Source organism: Chionomys nivalis, chromosome 8 (genome assembly GCF_950005125.1).
Source record: "Chionomys nivalis chromosome 8, mChiNiv1.1, whole genome shotgun sequence".
Lineage (NCBI taxonomy): Eukaryota > Metazoa > Chordata > Mammalia > Rodentia > Cricetidae > Chionomys > Chionomys nivalis.
In genome coordinates, this window is record NC_080093.1 from 19,295,220 (window position 1) to 19,318,764 (window position 23,545).

Here is a 23,545-nt window from a genome sequence, read left to right on the forward strand (position 1 = left end):
TCAAGTCTTGCTGTTGTAGGGTCTCTAGATTTTAATGGTGTCATGTTGCTCTTTGTGGTGTTGTATGTGTTCTTACCTTGTCTGCTCATTTTTTCCTCCAAGACACTGATGACAACTTATGCTGGAGAGGTTGTGGGGTAAAGGGAACACTCCTGCATTGCTGCTGGGAGTGCAAGCTGGTACAATCCCTTTGGATGTCAGTGTGGCGATTTCTCAGAAAATTAGGAAACAACCTTTCTCAAGATCCAGTGATACCACTTTTGGGTATATATCCAAAGGATGTTTAATCATGCCACAGGACATGTGCTCAACTATGTTCATAGCAGCATTGTTTGTCATAGCCGAAATGCCCCTTGACTGAAGAATGGATAAGGAAAATGTGGTACATTTACACAATGGAGTACTACACAGCAGAAAAAAATATCAACATCTTGAAATTTGCAGACACATGGATGGAGCTAGAAAACATCATGTTGAGTGAGGTACCCCAGACCCCGAAAGACAATTATCACATGTACTCACTCATAGGTAGTTTTTAAACATAAAGCAAAGAAAACCAGCCTACAAACCACAATCTCAGAGAACCTCGACAACAACGAGGCCTCTAAGATCTAATCTACATGGATCTAATCTACATGGGAAGTAGAAAAAGACAAGATCTCCTGAGTAAATTGGGAGCATGGGGACCTTGGGAGAGGGTTTAAGGGGTGGGGAAAGGCAGGGAGGAGAGCAGAAAAAAATATAGAGCTCAATAAAAATCAATAATAATAAAAGTTCAGCTCAACAGTCTTTGCTTCATTCACGGATTATGCATTGTCTCCATATGGTCTTAGAATATTTTCATCACCTCAGAAAACTTCTATATCCTTTGGTTACTTCCATGCAATCACCCCAAACTCTTCAGGGTGAAGCAAGAGCTAACCTGCTTTCATCTGCCTCTACAGATTTGTCCATCCCGGACACAGGTATTTGGACTCACGAGATGTATGTGGCCGTTTGCGCCTGACTTCTTTCACTTAGCACACCGTCTTCAAGGTTCATCCCTGCCATGATGCATATCGATCACTCATCCCTTTTCATTACTGAATTATTTTATTTTGTGGATATGCCACGTTTTTTTTCCATCTTTGTTTGTTTACTAAAATGTTTAATTCATCTTGTCAAATCTCTTGCTCACTGAGATGGCAATTTTTTCAGTTGTTAAACAAATCTTTTCCCAATCCTCTATTTCCATATTCTGATTTTTAAAATTCATTTTATTTTTATTTTGCATTTCAATCTGTAATTCACCTTAATTCCATCTGGGACTTTTGTGAATTAGGAAGAGTTTCATAGCACCCTATCCCTCCCTCCTTATTTTCCAGGACTACCTGCTGACTCATCTTCTTACCAAACATTTCCTTTATTTTGTGGTGATTGACTTTTTTTTTTCTGTTTTAATTAGTTTTAGAAGAATGCTTTTGAGAATAGTTCTAGGTTTCCAGCAAAAATCAAGTGGAAACTTTGCAGGTTTTCTACTTACATGCAGCGTCCAACACTATTAACCAACACCATGATGTTACATAGGTTTCAGCAGAGGAGCTTATACATCCAGTGTCACGAGTCCACTGACTCCACTGACCATTGCAGTGGACCCTTGGTGTTGTCTAGTTAGTGGATTTGGACAAATGTTTGATGACGTTTCATGCAAAATACATTTACTACCCTAAAAAAAAAAAAGGAAAAGAAACAAATCTATGCTGTCCAACTGGTTATTCCTCCCTCTTCCCAAGACCTGGCTACCATGGATTTCCTTTTCTTCCTATAGTTTTGTCCTTTTCTGAATGTCATATAGTAGAAGCCACACAGTCTATAATCTTCTTTCGCTCAGTATCCTCCTTTGCTTTCTATTACTGTGATAAACACTAGGACCAAAGAGGAATTTATTTTGGCTTACAGTTCACTGAAGAAGCAGAAACCTGGAGGCAAGCACCAAAGCAGCAGAGATAAGGAAGATAAGCTCCCTGGCTTGCTGGTCTTGGCTTGCTCAGTTTGCTTTCTTATACCACCTAGGACTATGTTGCACTGGGGTGACCCCACCCACAGTGGGTTGGGCCTTCCCACTTCAATCATCAATGAAGAAGATACCCCCACAAACTTGCTAAGGGGCCCTGTCTGATGGAAACATTTTCTCAGTTGGGGGTTCCCTCCTCCTAGATGACCCTAGTTTGTGTCAAGTTGACAAAAGCTAGCCATTTTCAGTTCTCCTACCGGCTCATTTCTGTCCAGGGCTGTATTCCATGATGGCTTGCTTGTGCTATTGTTCATGTATCAGTTCAGCTACTTGAAGATGTCTTGGTCGCTCCCAGCTTCTGGCAGCAATGGAGAAAACTGTTATAAACATCTGTGTTCAGGTTCTCAGGCTTTGGGGGAAATACCAAAGAGAATGATTGTAAGTGTGTTTAATCTGGTAAGAAATTGCCAAAGTGCCGTCTGAAGCAGCTATACTGTGTTTGCTTTCCCACTAGTAGAGGGAGCCTGATGTTGCAAGTCCTTGAAGACATTTGGTGTCATCTATATTTAGGTTTTGACCATCCTAATAGATGTGTCATGGTATGTCATTGTTACTTTGATTTTCATTTCCTGATAACATGGAGGTGACTCATTTTTTTCATGTGTGGGTTTATCATCTGTATGTAGGCATACATGCAGTCTTGGGTATAACCTCAAGGAGGCCTGTCAATCACCAAATGCTGCTTAGGAGCCCTGCTGAAGAGGTCTTACATGTTCTCACCATTGTCTCATTATCTTTGCCATGCTCGTCACATCTGCACACCCCTGCCTGCCTCATCAGAGTCTGTGTGCTGGCTTCATTTCTGGTACTGCGAGTAAACACCCAGACCTAAGGCAGATTAGGAAAGAAGAGATTGTTTGGTGTACTATTCCAGGTTACAGACCACCATCGAAGGGGAAGCCAAGGTAGGAACTCAAGCAGTTAGTCATATCACGTCGCATCCACAGTCAAGAGCAGAGAGAAACATTTGGATTCATGCTTCCTGCTTCCTGCTTCCCCTCATCCAGCTTTCTCCTCTCCTGTGTAAGAATCTGGACTCTGCCTAGTGAACGGTGCCACCACAATGGCTGGTTCTTCCTACGTCAATTGGCAGTCAAACAGCCCCCACCACCACCACAGACAGGTCCGCAGACCAAGCTGGCCTGGATAATTCCAGTCAGAGCTAACTAATCAGGTGGTTCTATGTAGTGGCGAGTTGGCAGTAAAACAGCATCCCTGTCTCCATCCCTGACCCGGCCAGCACGTGTTTGGCCATGGCACTGATCTGGAACCCAGTGGTTGAAAACGATCCCTTCTCACTGCTGCTCACAGAAGAGCTATGTTGGGTAGGTGGAACACGAGTTCCTGTCACTTTCTGAAGTTTCTTGTTCTCTTATAAAGTAGGCAGTTCCTTCCTGACTCCATTTTCCTCACCACCTTTGAGCCCTGCAGGGAATCCTGAGGTGAGGCTTCCAGAAGCCTGTTGGTTGAACCTAGACTTGCGTGCTTTAAACTTTGTGGCCTTAGCCCCTGATGTTGTCCCCTTGCTATCATTCTGGTCTCTGTCCTACAGAGTGGTTGATTCTTCCCCATTGGGTCCTCTTTTGTGACTCAGTGAGCCACTCCCTTCAGTTTGGGTTTGTGTGACACTCACAGCCGCTCTGTGTGGGGCTTTGGGGGTGAAGCATGCCTGCCAGTTCTCCTTCTCCTGCTCCCATTCAGTCATGTCCTGTATTCCACAGATTCTGGCTGTGACTCAGTAACTGACACGGAGCCCGAGGACGAGAGAGCCCTTCCTCTCTCAAAGCAGACAAGCCTGCCTCTGGAGACGTCGCCTGGGAACCTGATGGTGGTGCAGCCGGACCGCATTCGCTGTGGGGTAGGCATCCGGGGGGGGGGGGGCTGGTAGATCCCCATCAGAGCGTTGACTTTGCAAGTCAGTACCTTTGTTGCAGTAAAGGGTCTGGGGATATCGTGATGCATCTTATTATAACCAAAACCGTCCCTTGAGGCCCACATCACCAGGGCCTTGGACGTGAATAACTCCTTTAAGTCAGAGATTACACCTGGGAGTGTATGTATCACCAACGCAAGAATTCTGGTTCATGAATGTGTAACATAGGGCAGACAGGACACCAGCAGGCATGAACATTGTTAGAGACTCCAGAGTTAGAGGCCTGGTCTCTTCCTGCTGGCCCAGCACTAAGAAGAAGCGGCATAATCTAGCAACCTGCTTCTTCATTAGCTGATTCCTTCCTGGCCTCTGGGAGGGCTTTAAGGTTTGATGGCTGACACTTGCTGGCCAGTATTGCTTGCTAAAAAGATTGGCCAAATATCTAAGTCCTATGTGGCTAGCATGTTAGGGTGGTCATATATTCACAAGTGAGCTGTATGTGAGACTTCATGACAGTCCTTTAAATCCTATTATAAGATTTGATCATTTTCAGCATTCTTTCCTTCCCTGATTTAAAATGTGGGGCATTTTGAATAGGTTAGAGCAGCAAAGCTTTCTTCATGGATGCGTGCTGTTTGCTGCGCTTGCCTCTGTGGCTTCCCAGGACTGCAGGGCACAAGAACTTTGGCAATGGGAAGGGTGAGGTGTGACCTTCTCTGTAGCAGAGACCACAGATGCCGTGCAAGGGGTCCCTGCACAGGAGTTGCCAGTATTTTTCAGGCTGGGTTTGACCCATAGACATGTTTGGTTTGAACTTCAGAGTGTTTTAAAAATTAGGCATAAAAATTGGTGTTCCTTAGCTTCTTGTGAGTCAGAAACTGTGGTTTTAGGCTTGAGATAACTGGTGGGGGTGCTCTGTGCCCTTTTTTTTTTTTTAATGCATGGGACATGCATCCTCTAGCCTGGTCCCCACCATTCTCTAATCTTCATTTTTTATTTTTATTTGGGAGACTTTGAGACAGTTTTTCTACCTAGCCCAGGTTGACCTTAACTTGTGATCCTCTTGTCTCATTCTCCCCAGTGCTGGGACCACGCCTGGCCACTCCCTGTTCTTTAAACTCAGAGGGCTGCACTCTTCCCCTTCGCGCTAGGCTCAGCGGACATTTCAGGCTCCCTCTCCCAGTGCTATACTTCCCACGATTGTGTGGTCAGATGGCAGGTGCAGTGGTAAGGCTGTGTGGGGCCTCTGTGTGCTTCATCCCGCTTGCTCTTCTTCCTGCTTCCCTCAGGTGCCCTCTCACCCAGATCAGCCTCATTGCCTCCTCTAGGTCTACGGGCCAGGGGTGCCTGGGCTGGGGGTGGGTCGTGACTGCCAACAGGACTGACACACATTCTTTTAGGCTCCTCATCTTACTGAGACAAGGTGCAGGACCAGGTGTGTAGCCAGAATGCTGACAGTCACAGAGTGTGTGTTTGGTTATAGCAGCCTTAGCAATCTGGACCACACACCTTCCCTTCTTACAAAGCCCAAGCCTGGAACACCCTTCTGCAGCCCTTGTAAAAGGGTTGCCATGACAACTATATCATAGTCCTGGAATGAATGATTGAGGACTAACTCTGACCAGAAATCTCTTCTCACCTTTCTGGTTTGGGGGAGGGCCCAGCCCTACTGGTTTTGTCTAAAGTGGCCATTGCCAAGTCCACGGACAAGTTGAGTATCCCTTACTCAAAAGGCTAAGGACCTGAAGTGTCTCAGATTTTGAATTTGGGGGGTTATAGAGATGCTGGATTATTTGCATATGTTTGACAGGATATGTTTTAGAACAAAGTGTGTTTTTGTTTCATATACATGTTATACATAGCCTGACCATAGTTTTATACAACATGTTATTGCCCTTGCATTTGGGTTTTGGACATGTTAACCAAGTGTGGAACTTTCCCCTTGCGGTGTCAGGTCAGAACATATTTGGATTTGGGAATTTGGATGAGGGCTGCTTTGTGAGGCTCAGTGTGGGCTCTTACAGTTAGCTGAGCGTCTGGCCGAAATGTAGACTCTGGGGCCGGGGATGCGGCACAGGTGATAGAGTGCTTGCCTAGCAGGCATGAAACCCTGGGTTTGATTCCCAGCACCACATGAAAAACTGGGCATTGTGGCACATGCCAATCAATCAGACTAGTAATTGGGAGGTGGATATGGGGAGTCCAGTGTTCAAGGTCACCATCTGCATAGCAAGTATGAAGCTAGCCAAAGCCACATAAGATCCTGCTTATGAGGCTAGCCTTAGCTACATAAAAATCCTGCTTATGAGGCTAGCCTTAGCTACATAAAATCCTGCTTATGAGGCTAGCCTAAGCTACGTGAGATCCTGCTTCTAGATTGTTTTAAGTGCAGACCCTGATTCAGTGGCAGGAAGTACCTCACAGTTTGGCTGACTAACTTGCTCCAAGGGTGGCAATGGTGTTGCTAACTTGGTCACATGCAATAGCAAAGCTTGTCTAGAGAAGAATTTCTCATATCTTGGGGAAGGACTGAAAAAAATAAATAAAAGCCTTCCAGGCGTAGTGGCATATGCTGTTAATTCCAGTACTTGGGAGGCAGAGGAAGATGTACCCCTAAATTCAAGGTCAGTCTGGCCTACATAGCAAGTTCAGGACAGCCAGGGCTACACGATGAGACACTGTCTCAAAAAATAAAAATACAATTATTTGATGCTATAGAGATTTTGTAAAAACAATTTTTTTCTGCTTAAATTTTTTGAAACTTTTCATAAATACATTTTGTTCATATTCTTTCCCCTCCCTCAATTCCTCCCAGATTCTTTCATCAAACTTCATATACTTTCTCTCGAAAAGTAAAGAAAAGAAAAAAAAAATCCCATTGAAACCATCCAAACAAACAAGCACATGAAACCATGGAGTCAATTTTGTATTGGCCAACTACTGAGCATGAGGCCTGTCCTGGATTGTGGTTGATATACCTCCTTACATTTGGTTGGAGAAAACTGATTTTCCCTTTCCCAGCAGGTATCTATCTGTAGACAGAAGTTCTCACAGAAGCCACTTCCAAATTACCACACAGAGGCTTATATTACTTATAAGTGCTCAGCTGATAATAGAGAGCTCAGGCTTATTACTAACTAGCTCTTATTTACACTCTTCCATGTGGCAGAACCTTTATTAGCATGGCACATTCATCTCCTGCTCTCTCTGCGTCTGGCTGGTGACCCCTGACTCTGCCTCTCTTTCTCCCATCATTCTCTGTTTGGCTTTCCCATCTAACTTGATCCTGTTCAGCTATTGGTCAGTCAGCTTGTTTATTAAACTAACCATAGCAGCATATACTCACACAGTGTAAAGGAATATCCCACAGCAAGTATCGTTGTAAATAGCTTTTTGCTGATGGTTGGACTTTGTGCTCACTTGTGTTTCTCCACATTGGGAGATCTGACTTGAATGTCTGCAGATCTTGTGTGTGCTGCCATGGTCTCTGAGTTCATATGAGCATTAGCCCTGTATCTGGAAAACACTGTTTCCTTGGCACTGTCCACTGCTAGTTCTTACACTCATTCTGCCTCCTCTTTTACGTAGATCCCTGAACCTTGAAGGGGGGGCGTGATAAAAACATCCCATTTAGGGCTGAGTGCTTCAATGCCTTGCTCACCCTCTTCATGTTCAGATGTGGGTCTCTGTGTTAGTTATTATCTACTGCAAGAAGCTTCTGTAATAAAGGTTGAGCAATATACTGGTATTGCAAAAATATAGGTATAGCAATATGTCATTAAGAGCCATTTAATTGCTATGTTCATTTAGCAGAATAATAGTGAGTTTTCCCCTAGTGCCAATGACCTCTGTAGTTTTCAGTTCTTTACCTCATTAACAGTGTAAGCCATGGATTCCATCTCGTGGAGTGGGCCTTAAAACCCACTTTTTTTAAAAAAAGTGGTTGGTTACTCCCTTCACATTTATGCCACTGTCTCACCAGTATGTCTTGCAGGCCACTGATGTCGACTGCAGTGTCTGTGACTGGGTGATACTGGTTGACGATTCCATTTCTCCTCTAGTAGCGAATAGAGCATCTTCCATCACTGTGGATACTAGTCAGTGGGGGTGAGGCTTCCAGTTGTGCAGCAGCCAGATATCTCAGTGTTTGGTTACATACGTGCATGGTGTCTTCAGCAATAGGGTCTTAGCGTCAGGTTGTGGAGGGTAACCAATAGCATTGGCAATAGCCGGTAATGGTTTTTAGGGGGTGATCTGTGGGATCACATCAGCCAAAAACTCAAAAAGATGTCACCCATTTCTGGTTCAGGGCTTTTACTTGGTAGCAAATGATATCTAGTTGAGGCATTGTTTTACCCATTGTATGGTAAGTCCATTTAAGTTGCTTTTATAGATGTATACGTTTTAAAAGCATTTAAAAATGTTATAAATGAAATGAGCATCTATAAATCCTAACTTTAAAAGAATTGTGTGTAATGAATAGACAGAGTTTTTGTCCAATTGCTGTAAAAGTTTATAAATGTCTAGTCTGTTTTTCGTAAGTTGCTTCACTAGGTTGGTAGCCTGTGGTTCTTGTCCAAACCTACTGGCCAGAACCATCCACACTAGAGAGTGGCTGGGTCTTCAGGAGCTGGGACCCCCTTGACCCGGCTCCCTAAGGGATAGAGCAGGGAGAGACACCAGATCCTGTCTCCCGCTGCAGGCAGAAACCACCGTGTACGTCATCGTGAGATGCAGGCTGGATGAGAAGGTGTCGACAGAGGCAGAGTTTTCCCCTGAGGACTCGCCCTCCGTCCGGGTGGAGGGCACGCTGGAGAATGAGTACACGGTTTCAGTGAAGGCTCCAGGTGAGTGGCCCCATGCTGACACAAGAGTGTGTGCTCTGCTGCCTTCTGAAACACTGCTCTTCTCAAGCTCACCTGCTGAATCATCTCCAGCCCTAGGCATTGCTGGCTTTTCAAAAAGCAGCATGTGCATTGCTTTAATTGCGCGTCCTGGATTGGCAGTGAGATTTAATAATTTTCCACATTCACGACTCGTCACATTTCCTCTTTGGTGAATCGAATCTTTGTGGTTGGTGTATTTTTAATTCTTTTCTTCCCCCTCAGAACCTCTTCCGGTGGTATAGACTCCTACTCCAGGAAGAGCACGTAGTGCAGACAGCCACAGAGCAAGTCAGCTGATTCCACTGGTCCATGGTGGGAGGAATAAAGAGCTATCCTCTAGCAGCTAGGATGCTAGCCCTTGGTGACAATGGGCCTTCATACAAAACACCTTAGACCCTAACTTTTTTTTGTTGCTGTTGTTTATCAAGGCCTGAGGAATTCAGTAAAACAGGCTGGAGAACTGGCTCGGTGGTTCAGTTCCAATATCCCATTGAACCCTTCACAACTGCCAATAGCTCAGTCTCCAGGAGGATCCTATGCCCTGGTCTACATAGGCATCTGCAGCCATGCATGCATGCACACATGCGTGCACACACACACTACTGATAATTATGCAAAACAGATGAAAACCATTTAAAAATGCAGTTGACAACCTGATAAGGATGCTTCTGTTTAAGATCCCACATGCTGGCCTGCTCATCCCCCCCCTTTACTTCCCTTGCAGCTCAGCTCAGACACTTCCTTGCAGCCCCTGTGAGCTGCCTTCCCACTCACACGACCCACGGCTGCCCATGACCCTGTTCTCTCTGGCATTTTATCAGTATCTTTTGTTCTGTTTAGACCTTTCCTCTGGCAATGTTTGTCTGAAGGTCTATTCTGGGGACTTGGTGGTATGTGAAACCACCATCAGCTATTATACTGACATGGAGGAAATTGGGAACCTACTGTCCAGTGCTGCAAACCCTGTGGAGTTCATGTGTCAGGTAAGGCTGCTGGGAGGAAACCTGAGCCTTCTGGACACAGGGATTCTGTCTATAACCTTGACGGGCAGTGCCTAGCTGGAATCTGAAATCTGACCATCTTCGCTGTTTTATGCAGGCCTTTAAAATTGTGCCCTACAACACAGAGACTCTTGATAAACTGCTCACGGAGTCCCTGAAGAACAACATCCCTGCAAGTGGACTGCACCTCTTCGGGATCAACCAACTGGAAGAAGAAGATATGATGACAAGTAGGTCAACAGCCATTTCGGTCATCGATGGTGTGGCCTGTTACACACCTGGGCAGTGTGACGTGGGAAGGGCAGTTAGCTTATTGCCTGCTAGCACCATGGTGAACAAAAAGACAGGGGATGAAGTCTAGCTGTATGTGTGAGGGTGCTGCTGGCCTGGCCCAGCATGCCCTCACACGGCATGCTTTCAATACTTAGCAATATAGCCTAAAATAATGATAGAATATATGGCGAGTAAGAAGCCCATGACATAATCACGTACCGTCATCAAGTATGGTGTGCTGTACATAACTGTGTGTGTCATACTTTTATATGACTGGCAGCCAGCCCAATGGGGTCACTCACACCAGCACTGTCGCCAGCGAGTGAGAGCTGCTGCATGGATAGGGGATAGGAGCTTGTCAGCTTCGTTCTAACCTGGGAAGACAGACGTGTCAGAAATGTCATGACACAGCATACTCTCCCTTCTAAAAATGTGCATGGTTCTCGTTTACCTTCTGGGTGGCTTCAAACTCCTTTGCCTTATAACAAGCACAAAGGGTGGCTGCTTGCTTCTGTCCTTGCCTCTCTCTGCCACACTCTCTCTGCATCCCTCTCTCTGCCACACTCTCTCTGCATCCCCCTCTATGGCACACTCTCTCTATGCCACACTCTCTCTGCAACCCCCTTAGTGGTTCTCTGTTCCCACGTGGGATAAATACACTTCTCACATATGTGTCTTGCCATCCCACTCACGGAAACACCATGTGGCTTTCTCTTCATCTTCTCGGGAAGCATTTTCTCTGGAAGGAAGGCCTTCTCCAATCCCCCAGGAGTCTACACCACCCCCTGCTGCGTGCTCCTCTAGCGTGTTGGCCCTTCTGACCTGCAGCTTACCTGCTGTAGTGGTCTTTTCACTAGGCTGGCAGCTCAGCAAGGGGTCGGTCCTCAGAGGCTGGCTCTTTGTGGTCTTTAGGCAGACATCTGTAACTTGAGCGAGGAGCAGGCCCTATGTACATACACTGTGGTAGCAACAGGAGCCAGGGCAGTCACACCGCATGCCTGGGGATGTTACCTGGAGTGATGCACATGGTGTCTGTTCCTTCCCATCACAGTGGCACTTCACAGTGGTACCCAAGTCTCTAGTTACCTTTGGACTGAGTTCCACTTGCCTGCAGTGTGGTAACAGTAGGAAGAGAATTACCTGCCAGGCCTTTTCCAGGGGCCATTCTCTTTCCCGCTGCCTCTCCTTATTCTCCTCCTATGGAATGTTCTTGTCTCATTGCTATAAATGAGTCTAGTCTCTTCTTATGAGGCCCAGGAGAGAGTATCTCATAGCCTGACAACATGGGGACCTGGGGGCATTTTCAGACCTTCAGTGAACAGGAAACAGGATTTATAATTTTTAAAAGGACAGGAGAGGTGGCTCAGTGATTAAATCACTGTCCACACGAGCAAGAGTACAGGAGTTTAGATCTTCAGAATCCCTTAAATGCCAAGTGGGCCTGATGATCCCATTTGTAATCCCAGTCTAAGAAAGCCAAGACAGATGATCTGGAGCAAGCAGGCTAGCTGTGTTGGGTTTGAGTGAGAGACCCTGCTTCAAAGAATAAGGTGGAAGAGTGACAGTGAAGATTCTCGACATCATCCTAAGCCCCCACATGTGCATTCCCCTTAGAGAAGCTTACATACTTGCAAATACACATACACACATGCACTGTACCTCACACACATATATGAAAAGAAGAGAAAATAAATAAACACATAAAGTGACAGGGCCTAGAAATCAACTTTTATGAAAAGGAAAAATAAATTTTATCCTCTAAGTCCCCAGCATGAGCCTGCTTGTTTTCTTGGCATATTTGCAAAATTGGTAATAAGAGATAAGTGGATAGACATCTTTCTATTTGAACATTTTTTTCCTTTATTTTTATTCTGTGTGTATGGGTTGTTTTGCCTGCATGCATGTCTGTGCACCATGTGTATGCAGTGCTCTCAGAGGCCAGAATAGGGTGTTGGATCATCTGGGACTGGAGTTAGGGATAGTTATGAGCCACCATGTGGGTACCAGAAGCCCGGGTCTTCTGGAAGAACAGCCTTTGGGAGCAAGGGTTTCCTATGTCTTCCCTCTTACCCTTCAGTTAAAGTCTCCCTGATGCCTTTATTTAGATCAGAGGGATGAAGAGCTGCCCACCCTGTTGCATTTTGCTGCAAAGTACGGATTGAAGAACCTCACTGCCCTGTTGCTCACCTGTCCAGGGGCTCTCCAGGCATACAGTGTGGCCAACAGACATGGCCACTATCCCAACACCATTGCCGAGAAACACGGCTTCAGGGACCTGCGCCAGTTCATCGACGAGTATGTGGTAAGGTCAGGGGGAGAAAGGCCCTGCAATAGGTCATGTACTGATGTCTTTACATCAAAGACACTGATGGGTCTTTGTCTCTAACATGTCCTTGTGTGTCTTTTCTGGCCGTGGGCAGTTTTTGTGGGCCTGAGTTCAAATTCCTGTACCTACTTGGTAGTCATGTGAGACTTGGGGCATGTCACAAATTCTCTCTTTCCTCTCTAATTTAGTCTTATTTTTCTGTATGAGTATTTCTACTGCATGTATATATACATACTGTATGCATGCCTGGTGCCCCCAGAAGAGCACATCAGATGCTCTGCAACTGGAGTTGTTTCTTGTCGTGGCTGCCATGTAGGTCCTGGGAATAGAACCCAGGTCCTCTGCAGGAGCTGCAAGTGCTCATAACCATTGAGTCATCTTTCCAGCCCCCTTCTCCCATTTCTTAATATGCGGAAGGAAAGATCCTAAGAGGTCTGTTCATAGAGTTGTTTTAGACTCAAAGGAACTAGCATATGCAAAACACTGAGGCCATTTCCAAAATATCGACGGGAACGTTCACGTAATGAGTCTATTCAAGGCTGATGCTGAGCCCTCTTCCCACCTGTCTCCAAGGATCCTTGGTGGATGTCCCTAGCTGCCTTGCTCACATTTGGGCCCAGGTAAACTGTGTTAGAATTGATTCCTTCCTTGGTGAAGGCTCTACCCTGAGGAAACATCCAAGTGGCCAACTTTGAGACCTCATCTCCTGCCAGCAACCAGTTTCTCTCTGAGCCTCTGCTTGGATCTGAATTTAACGCAGTTGGATACACCCAGCTTTCTTGGCAGCTCATTCTTGGTCACCGGATTCCAAGTCCTGCTCTGAGTTCAATCCTGTGCCATGCCTGGTGTTACTTCGTCCAGGATTGCCTCCATTGTCTTGGAGAAAACAGTTCTTCACTCCACTACCTTCGGGTGTTCCTCCTTCTTTTCCAGCTTACCAGGGTCACCCAAGACTATCTCATCTGTGACCACCAAAATAAGCAGCCAGACTAATGTGGTCTTGCTTGCTACCTCCAGACAGAAGTGAGTCTGGCATCACTTCAGAAACTTAGCTCTATTTCTATTTGATAGAAAATCTACAAGGCAGTGATGCCAAGGAACATACAAGGGCTTCCGATGTTTTGGGGGATTTGTAGGTGTTTCAAGCAATCAGAATAGTTTAAATCCTTGTTTGGGTCCTCATTGGCATAAAATGGGCATAAAGACACTCACAACCTTCTTTAAGACTTTACTTCAGACTCTCAAATGTGCTGAACACAGCGTGCCATTTTTGTGTTCATCATTTCGACAAGGCCACTCTGTGTTCAGGGTAGTAACCAAGTTACTGGGCTCATTTCATCAGCAAATGCCCTGTCTCATGTAACTTTCGCCCCACTCCCTTCAAGTTGAAGAGACTAAGACCTTCATCTTATAAATGAGGATGGAGAAAGTCAAGGTGAATGTGCCTAGAGGGTCACACTGGAAAAGGTAGAGGTAAGATTTGACCTAGTACAGTGCTGTAGTCGGGGCTTCTTATCTTGCTCTGACTCTCATTTCTCGTGTCATCTTGACTCCTAGCGAAGTTACCTTCCACCAATGCATCTTTCGCCTTGACATCAAAGGCTATCCCTTCATAATGCTCATGGAATGTCAGGTTTTATTTGTTTGTTTATTTATTTGCCAAATGCTACCCCTAGAGTCTCCACCACTAAGAACCTGTTTCTTAGTTCATTGGGTTCTCACCAGGAAAATAACACACTGTCAGCCAAAAGTGACCTCTGTCAGTTGGTGAGGAGGGTTTCTGTGGTTTGAGGCTGAGGTAAGGATTGTGACACACTACCATGTCTGGCCAGGAACAGTTGTTCAGAGATTGCAGGGAAATCAGTCTCAAACCCTGTGGAGGCAGAGGGACGGGGACGCCTTTCTGATGTCAGCGCCCTTTATGTGAGGGCAGCTGTCTTTGGGGACATCTCGAATGTTGAAACGGGGGAGGAAACCCTAGAAGTTGTCAGACACTTGGATAAACCTTCCCGAAGGACAGGGATGGGGACATCCCCCAGGGACCCCTGGCTGCACAAGTCTGGGAACATCTCCCCTCAGCCCTAGCAAACCACTGCGCATCTGTGTGGCTCTGGGTGTCATTTGTTTCCCCCTGAGCCCTCACTGGGGTATGGTAAAAGGATCAAAATGGAGATTGTAATACCTTATTAGTGTTACAAGGTGTAATGTCTTATATCTTGCAGGGAAGACCAGGTTTTCTGAGCTTTGTTTTTTCATCTGTGAACGAGGGAGAGTAGTGTGCCTTCCAAGGGACAGCAGGTACAGAAGTGTGCCCACTGTTGAGCCTGATTCTTACTAGATACTCATGAGGGAGCAGTGTTTATGTATGTATGTCCTCCCAAACAAGGATGTAAATTCTTAACTCTGTGATTAGTGTCGGAGGAAGATACAGAGATCAGAACAAGAAGGGTTAGGCAAAGAAGAGAAGAGGGCCTGCTGCCTGGCTCCACAGAGCTCCCTGTCAGGTGGGGAATGACGATACCCACAAGCAGTTGTAACCCTGAGCCATGATTACTCCCTTTGCCCACCTCAAGCCCACTTGGGGCCTGAGTCTTCCCGACTAGCCGGGAACATTGTGTGCACCGAGCCCATCTTCCCTTGCAGGAGACAGTGGACATGCTGAAGAGTCACATTAAAGAGGAGCTGATGCATGGTGAGGAGGCTGACGACGTGTACGAGTCCATGGCCCATCTGTCCACAGACCTGCTCATGAAATGTTCCCTCAACCCTGGCTGTGACGAGGAGCTGTATGAGTCCATGGCTGCCTTTGCCCCAGCAGCCACAGAAGACCTCTGTAAGTAGCTCAGCCTAGTTCTGCTTCTCATCCTATTGCTCAGAAATGGCTTTCTTCATTCTAGTCCGAAGGGGGAAAGCCCCCAATTACCTCTGCAGCCACCACTGTGAAGATCCCGTGTTGCAACAGCAGAGCCCTTCTCCCAGCTTCCTCTACCGCTTGCCTGGAAGTCACTAGTCTTGACAGCATGGTCTTCCAATCAAGAAGCTCTCGGCCCCATCAGTCTGGATGGGCCATTTTTATAACAAGCATTTTACAATGCCCCTCCCTGCTTTCCTATCTGACATGCAGTTCATGTATAACATGACCTGCTCACACATGAAGCTCTCCGGCTTCATTACACTGTCCTAATTGAGATGTCAAAGAGGAGTGAGTGGAAAAGACACGCTTAGGCATGTCTCCCTATAAAAACATAGAAAAGACAGGCGTAGACATGCCTGCCTATAAAGTCATATGAAATAGCCCTCCCTGTGCAGGCAGCCACACTCAGAGCCACCGCCAAGGGTCTTCAAAGCAGCCTTTAGGGGACGGTGTGCCACCCTTCAGGGTCGCTGATCTAAATGAGATTGGATTTCAGCGCCGAGGCTGGTGGGGAGGTGGTGGGCACAGCTGCACCACCATCCTGAGACTTCTTGAGGCGTTACTGTCATGTACTATGGAGCGCTAAGCACTTTGAAATCTGCTCAGGACTTAGTGCTCTTTCCCTCCGGGTCTACTTAATAGATTCAAGAAAGACAAGTTAAATATCCACCAACACATCGGCTTCCTGGTTGGTGCGATTTCTGGGAGGGCTAAGTTACCCTTTCCGGACCTGCAGGGGAGGAAGCCTGGCTTTCCCATGCATGAGCTTATGGAAAAGGGCACCTGAGGAGTCCTTAGAGTAGGAGGCCCAGGCTGGCTGGGAGCCAGAGGTGGTGCGAAGTCCTCTCCTAGCACCTTTGGGGAGAAGTATGCCTGCAGACTCTTCACAGATGAGCCAAGGCGATGGCAGCTTGTAAAGTCCCTTGGGGTCAGGAGGTTCTGGATGTCACAGACCCAGGGAGGCTACAAGGAGGGAGGCAGGGTGTAAGGTGTGACTGCTATTTGAGTGGGGAATGAAATGATCAGAGTTTTAATTTGCCAGATCATATAATCTCTGAGGTTTTGGACTGTGGCCATGATTAGGTTTGTTTTTCTCTGTGGTTGTCCGGTTTAACCCGAGAATGATCTCTTTCCTGCTGGTTCACAAGATGCAGCAACTCAGGCCTGGGAAGAATCATTTTACCGACAGTGACTACCCGGGTGAGAGTACAGTTAGGTCCCCAAAGAAACAGGATAGAGGGCAAGCAGATCCATCCCAGATGCTGGGGCAGCACTAGCATGGTGATGGCCATGGATTCGCCCTCCCTACATGTAGACCAGCAGTTTATCTCTGTTGTCTTACCCACTCATCCTCTGCCGTGATGGACAGAATTGTTTCTACTGTATAGGGAGGAAACCAAAGGCTCCGAGAGTTGGTAACATTCTTAAGTCCATCAAGGGGAAACCGGTTCAGGAATCTGAGTCTTCTGGTTCCTAGAGCAAAGTCTGTCTGCCCACCACACTGGCAAAGGGACCTCCTCGTCTGTCCTTCTGGGGTTGCATTTACTGTCCTTGGGATGGACTCTCCTCAGGAACTGCTTCTGTATGTCTAAATGTGGGATTTATCAGTGCTTACCTTCACTGTCATTTGTAATGGTAAATCTTAAATGCTGAAAAGCAATATTTGGGGAATTCACTCACTACTTAGGCATTTCACTGGCTCCCAGGACGGTACCACAGAGTACAAGGCTTTAGGCCAGTTACCGTGGAGAGCCCATGAGTGTGGTAGGGACAAATCTGCCCCTTTAATTGCTTAGGTTTGGGAAAGGGTGAATGAATACCTCTTCACCAAAGGAAACCCCAAATAACCACGGGGCAGCTCCCCGTGTTTAATCAAGGGGAGGTGGGAGGAAGTGTCGGGTCTGACCCGGAGATTCTGGCTCTGTTCCACTCCCTCCTTTCCCGGACACACACACACACACACACACACACACACACACACACACACACTTAGTCTTCAGTTTAGATATGCTGCCACCAGGTGGTAACTTCAAGTCTCTGTTTACAGGCCTTCGGTTTTTCTTCTTTTTAACTGGCGTCTTAAACCATCAACTTAACTTGCACCCTTTTCTGTGTAAGAATTCCCTTTGTTAAGGATAAACGAGATGCATCACAGGATAAAATCAAGGCACCTCGTGTTATGTGTTTTCACTACCCCCAATTCTCTTGCTTGGTCTTGTGCCTCCATCCTTGGCTTTGAGGCTGAATTATGGTTCTCATGGTGCTTTGACGGGAGTCAGTCTTTCTTGTTTTCAGCTTCACCCAGTCTCTGATCTGGATGGAGACCTGGTGAGCTGGTGCCTGAAGGCCCTCGTCTAGTCTGTTTCCAGGGTAACCCGCTGCTTATAGCTTTGCTTATTGCATATTGCAGAGACTCAGTTTTCCCACAAGAGAATGGAGTAAAGTACATTAACGCTGCTAGGAACTACAGACTCACAGGAGGTGATGAAATCCTAGAGAACCCCCTGTTGCCTTAGAATAACTTTTAACTCCTGACCTTTCTGGGACCTGCCCCAGTCGAGGTTTGCATATGGCAGTGCACCCCTGGTTTGGCCCCAACTATCTTGCTGGAGCAACTCCCTAGTAACTGGGATCTTGTGGCAAATCATCTCCAGTCTGTGGTTTTTTACATGAGTTCTTTGATTTTACTATCCCTTCTAAGAGTCAGGTTCCGTCTGAGCTGGGGACACAGTTGGGAACTGAGAGGGACCCTGCACCCAGGCCTGCGGGTCTCGCTCTAAACAAAACCGTCAAGATATTGGTGGGCTTCTGAGACATGCCTCACACTCCATCAGCACTGTTCCTCTCAGGAGTCTCCTGCAGCTGCAGAAGCTTTGTCTTTCCCGTGCTGACCTGTTTGAGAAGATTCTGGAACTATTTGCAGGGCCTTAGTTCTGGGTACAAGGTCAGGTGTGTACTACCTAGAGGTCAGGTCAGGACTCTCCGCTCTTCTTGATCTCCTAGTGCTTGCGGGGAAACACTGGGTCAAACGTTTTAAGGTTAATAAGATAAAATTCTCTCCCACCGGCAGTCGTCTTCGCTCCCCTTCAGACCCACACAGTTTACAGACTATGTTTCCCCTGGGGCGCTGCACACCGATCACCACGAGCCCTCATTGATTATGTCTCTCTGGTTATGAGGCCCTGGCTTTGATAGGAAGAGTGACTTACAGCTTTGTGTCATTCCCAGCACCCGGGGCTCAGCCAGTAGAGAGCCTGGAAAATAAGATGTGATCCTGGACTTTGGGGCAGTTCAAATGTAGATTAGTTTGTCTACATCCTAATGCCATGCCCTTGGTTTTTGTCTTTTGTCTTGACAGATGTAGTGAGATATCGATCAGGTTGCTGCTGAGTGTGAGACCTCCAGGGGGTCATAACTCCCTGGCTGCTTCAGGCTGCCTTTTATTTCATGTCGACATACATCATACTAGCTCTTCTGCCTAAACTGCATACCTTTTTCTCTGCTGGAGCAATGCCTAGACTCCTTCACAAAGGCCAGACTCCATCACATCAGTCACATCACGTACTTATTTCTTTTTATTCATGCATTTTTCACCTACTCACCCATTCAACAAATCCTTATCAAATCTGTCTGGTGTATAAGTGACCTGGTGCCAGATGACAAACAGCCAGTGAGTGAATTGTCACGATCCCTGCCTTCCAGAGTCTACATGCCACAGACCCCACCACAAGCACATTCTATGGATCTGCTCCCATATGACAGGGGTGCTTTGATCTATTGTAGAATAATCTTTTTGTACACAGTGGAAGATGTGTCTTTGCTGAGGTACCTTCTTATTGGTTTAATAAAAAGCTAAATAGCCATGAGCTAGGTAGGAAGTATAGGCAGGACAGCCAGACAGAGAGGATGCTGGGAAGAAGGGCAGAATCAGGAGACATCATGAGGCACAGAGGAAGCTGGATGGGAAGTATGTACATGAGGTGAATGAGCCTTGGGGCAGCACATAGATTAATAGAAATGGGTTCATTTCAGTCATAAGAGCTAGCTAAAAACAAGCCTGAACTATCAGCTGAGCGTTTATAATTAATATCAAGTCTCTGTGTGGTTGTTTGGAGAGTGGCTGGTGGGACAGAGCTAATAGGCAGTCTAGATGAAAAACTCCACCTGTGTTGTTCACTCTGCATAAAGCCACAGATGGGACTAGTCAAACCACTCCATCCTAGCTAGGTCCAGATGGGATCAGCTTGATTTCAGGTTATCTTCAATATGTCTTATCATATGCTTCTTGCTCCGAGACTCTGTGTTTGGTCCCCAAAGATACTTACTGGGGGTAGAAGTGGGGTCTTGTTGGCCTTTAGGGTTGGGGAGCCTTTCTAGAATAGTCTTTTGGTAGCTGGTGTTTTCTGGGCTTTATGTTGCATTTGCATCAGCGTCTAATCTGGATGGAATGAGTGTCCCCTGGAGCTAAGTGGTTTGGACTAAAGTTCTGTTCTAAAGGGAGCATCACACAGGTTTCTTTGGGAATTTGTGACTGTTGGGATGTTTTGCCATCTTTAGTGCAAGCTTACATTCTAGAAATATATCCTTGAAGCTTGGCTCCATAGTATATGTTGTGAGCCTACAGCCGCGCTTCCAGAAGGAGACTGTGACCCAGTGTGCTGTGAGCCTACAGCCGCGCTTCCAGAAGGAGACTGTGACCCAGTGTGCTGTGAGCCTACAGCCGCATTTCCAGAAGGAGACTGCAACCCCGTGCTGCTTTCTTTTGTTTTTCTTCTGCTGAGATGAAAGAACTTTGCACTTTTCCTTTCGAAACGTTTCAGTTTATTTTTAACCAGCAGGTGGTGAAGGTTAAGTGCTTGGAGTCTGAATTACAAGCCTTGAACATCCAGGAATGCAGGCCTGTTTTATTCTTGTGCTTTACAAAATCCCCGTTGTCTGCAAACAGAATCCCTTTGCCCAAAGAATTTTCTGTGTTTTTGTCACTTCAGTCTGCCCACCTGGCTTCTGGATACAAAGTTTTCAGATTTACACCTGGGGTCTTACCACTTGTGATTGCCAATCATCTAGCAAACATCTAGGTACCTTTAACGATTACAAACATAGTACCTGTCCCCTGCCTGGCCTTATTGCTAATGTACGCACAGCAAATCATGTCTTATAAACAATGTACACCTGTGTTGGGTGGTCACTGTGGGTCCCTTCCTTCCCCTCTGTCCATTAGCCACCCGACCATAAGGGCAAAGGGGGTAGAAGGGGCAAGTGAGGCCTTGTACAGTCTGTGTGTGGCAGAAATAGCCTTCTGAGAGATTGCTTCAGTGTTACAGCTCAGCTTTATTCCAGAGGGAGGAGAGAGATAAAGGTTGGGGACCATGGCTGGGCATCACCTAATTTGCATAAACAGCATGATGATCCTATCATAAGACTCCATATATGACAGCAGGGTCCTGCTGCGAAGCTCCTAGTATGATGTCTGGTTACCATATGGGCAACAGGGGGAAAGCAATTTCAGCAATGGTGGTGATCTGTTGCCAGAACTGAATAAGGCAGGGGGCCAGCGTCAAAATACAATGTAGCATAATCAGAGGAGCAAAAGGGTAGGAGCCAGGAAGACAAGGGGTTAATGAGCCGGTTAAGTAATCTCGAAAGCAGGTCTTTGTGAAGTTTTTGGAGGGTATTGACATTTGTTTTGACAACATTTGATTCCTTTACATAGAAGCAGCATTCTTTCTCCAATACCAAGCAAGTCGCCCCCATGTTCTGCAGTTATTAGATCCAGTGCTCTTCTGTTTTGGAGCACGACCCCAGCAAGAGAGGTTATCTGTTGCTGGAGGGATTCAAGGCTGCCAGTCGTGGACGTCATGGCCTGATCGAGCTTGTCTCTAAGTTCTCAGGCCAGATGATGCGTCTGGACAATGGCAGTTGTTGCAGCCGTGACATTGGAGGGAGATGGCAAGTCCCGTTCCTACCAGTAAAGGGAGGAATATCTCCCATCTTTGTCTGGTTCGTAGCGACAGTGCTGTTTCCTCCTCTTCATATAGACAAACCTGTGGAATAATCAGAACAGAAGGCAGTGGTGTGCAGCTTAAGCCAGTAACAGTTTGACTGACAGCGCATCAGTGATCTGTTGGGGTGGGCTTAGGAGAGGCAAAGCGTTAGGGCAGACATTTGGTCAAAGAGGGGAATGTCATGAAGGTCTGGGCAGGTGTCTCCTCTCCTGAGGTATCCCCAGGTATCTGTAGGTACTACAGAGAGCAAGGGGTGGGTGCTAGAGGTGCCAAAGAAGCAGTGAGAGGCATCTGGATGTGTGGCGGATGGGAGGAAATCAGCCACACATTGAATGTATCAGCTCCAGGACACTCTTGAGAACACTGCTGACTTTATTCCTCCTGTTTGTTTGTCCTGTAGAACAATGTTATAGTGTGTTAAGACAGGCTTAGATGCAGGTCAGAACTTTGAGAAATGTGAATGTCAACAACAGGTATCTAGAAAAGGGGAGGCCACTTTGATAGTATTTGCCCACCGTCACCTCTGTACGACAGTGGTCATGCCCAGGTCCAAAATGTGTATCACACAAATGTGGGTGTGGCAATACCCTCACTGTCATTATCAGTTAGAAAAATGGATTTTCCTTTTTTTGTTTTTGTTTTTGTTTTTTCGAGACAGGGTTTCTCTATAGCTTTGAAGCCTGTCCTGGAACTAGCTCTTGTAGACCAGGCTGGCCTCAACTCACAGAGATCCACCTGCCTCTGCTTCCTGAGTGCTGGGATTAAAGGCATGCGCCACCACTGCCTGACCTTTAATTTATTTATTTTTATTGATTTTCTCTTTTGTTGATCAAAATGACCCCGAGTAAACTCCTCTGCTAGCCGGTAAGTGTGCAGTGGCATCCTTCATAAGTATCTACACCCTTAAGACATGGATCTGTCTGATGGAAAGGGAAGCAGACAAACTCATCTAGAGTGCTAATGCTGGCATTTGGGTATACCAGAAACTGTATGGGCTTTTGGCATCCCTCTAGTGGGCAATCCCCTCTTTCTATTATCTGATCCCCCCATATGTTTCCCTGACATAAAACCCCCAGAACATAGTATTAGGGAGGGTAGGGGTAGCTGAAGCATTGGTATTTGCAGGGTAAGGACAAGTCATAAGGATGACAGAAAAGGGAGGTGGGGGTGAGGCAGCTTTGTCAGGCCATGGCCATGAGAGCATGGATGTCATTGTGGGTGCTCTGATTGTATGTCCTTGGGCATCTGTGTCGGTTTTTCTTTTCCTCCATGATCGACAGGCGCGCCATCTTTCTGACTGCAGGGGACATGTAGGACATTGTGAACCAGTATCCAAACTGGGCAGGATTGGTCATGAGGGAAGATACAAGCAAATCCCCTCCCAACTGTTAACAAAGGGTCGGACCCCTTCCAACACCTGTCCAGTGGATCTTTCCACAGGACCAAGTAGGGTGGTATGTGTGCTGGACTGCTCCAGTTACGGACAACAAGGGGTTGGTCCTGGTTGGCACAAACATTTGGTACATTGAGTGTGAGTAGTGCCAGATTTAGCTGGATGTTTGGTGCCAGGAGCCTTGTGTTTGATCAATTGTTTTTTCAGAGTTTGGTGTGTCTTTCCAATGATGACTTGGCCCTAAGGATTGTGGGGAATGCCAATATGGTGAGATATTTTCCAAGTCTCACAGAATTTTTTAAATCAGTGACTCATAAAGACTGGTCCAGTATCAGTCTTAAACTGGAGAGGAGTCCTCATAATAGCGAAGGCAGAGAACATGTGGTTAATTCGTGTCTTTGGGTTTTTACCAGTCTGCACTATATAGCCCAGGTGAAATGGGAATGGGTATCAGTAGTGATGAATACAAATTCTTGTTTACTGAATGATTGAATGTGGGTGACATCAATCTACCTTAGGGCATAGGCTTTAAAGCCTCTGGGATTGATGTTCAATTGTATAGTGGGAGTGTGGATTAGGGAGCACGAGACGAACAAGTTTTGAGGATGTGTTTAAGGTATTTTATGGAGGTACTGGGGAATTGAAGTTGTAATCTGTAGCTAGTCTTTCTCTGTACCCCTGGCCCCCAAATCATGACACACAGACTTATTATTAATTATGAAAGCTCAGTCTATAACTTAAGCTTGTTCCACTAGCTGTTATAACTTAAATTAACCCATTTATATTAATGTACATTTTGCCTTATGGCTTTTTACTTCTCT

General features: G+C 46.3%; 1 protein-coding gene across 1 annotated transcript in view; it reads left to right on the forward strand.

Annotated features, from left to right (window-relative positions):
• Positions 1-23,545, forward strand: part of Pik3ap1 (phosphoinositide-3-kinase adaptor protein 1) — a 117,874-nt gene that overhangs the window by 48,787 nt on the left and 45,542 nt on the right. The window contains exons 3-8 of the mRNA XM_057777577.1: positions 3,775-3,911; positions 8,629-8,773; positions 9,653-9,795; positions 9,911-10,043; positions 12,192-12,388; positions 15,056-15,245. Coding sequence (XP_057633560.1) covers positions 3,775-3,911; positions 8,629-8,773; positions 9,653-9,795; positions 9,911-10,043; positions 12,192-12,388; positions 15,056-15,245 — 945 coding nt within the window. The remainder of the gene's footprint in view (positions 1-3,774; positions 3,912-8,628; positions 8,774-9,652; positions 9,796-9,910; positions 10,044-12,191; positions 12,389-15,055; positions 15,246-23,545) is intronic.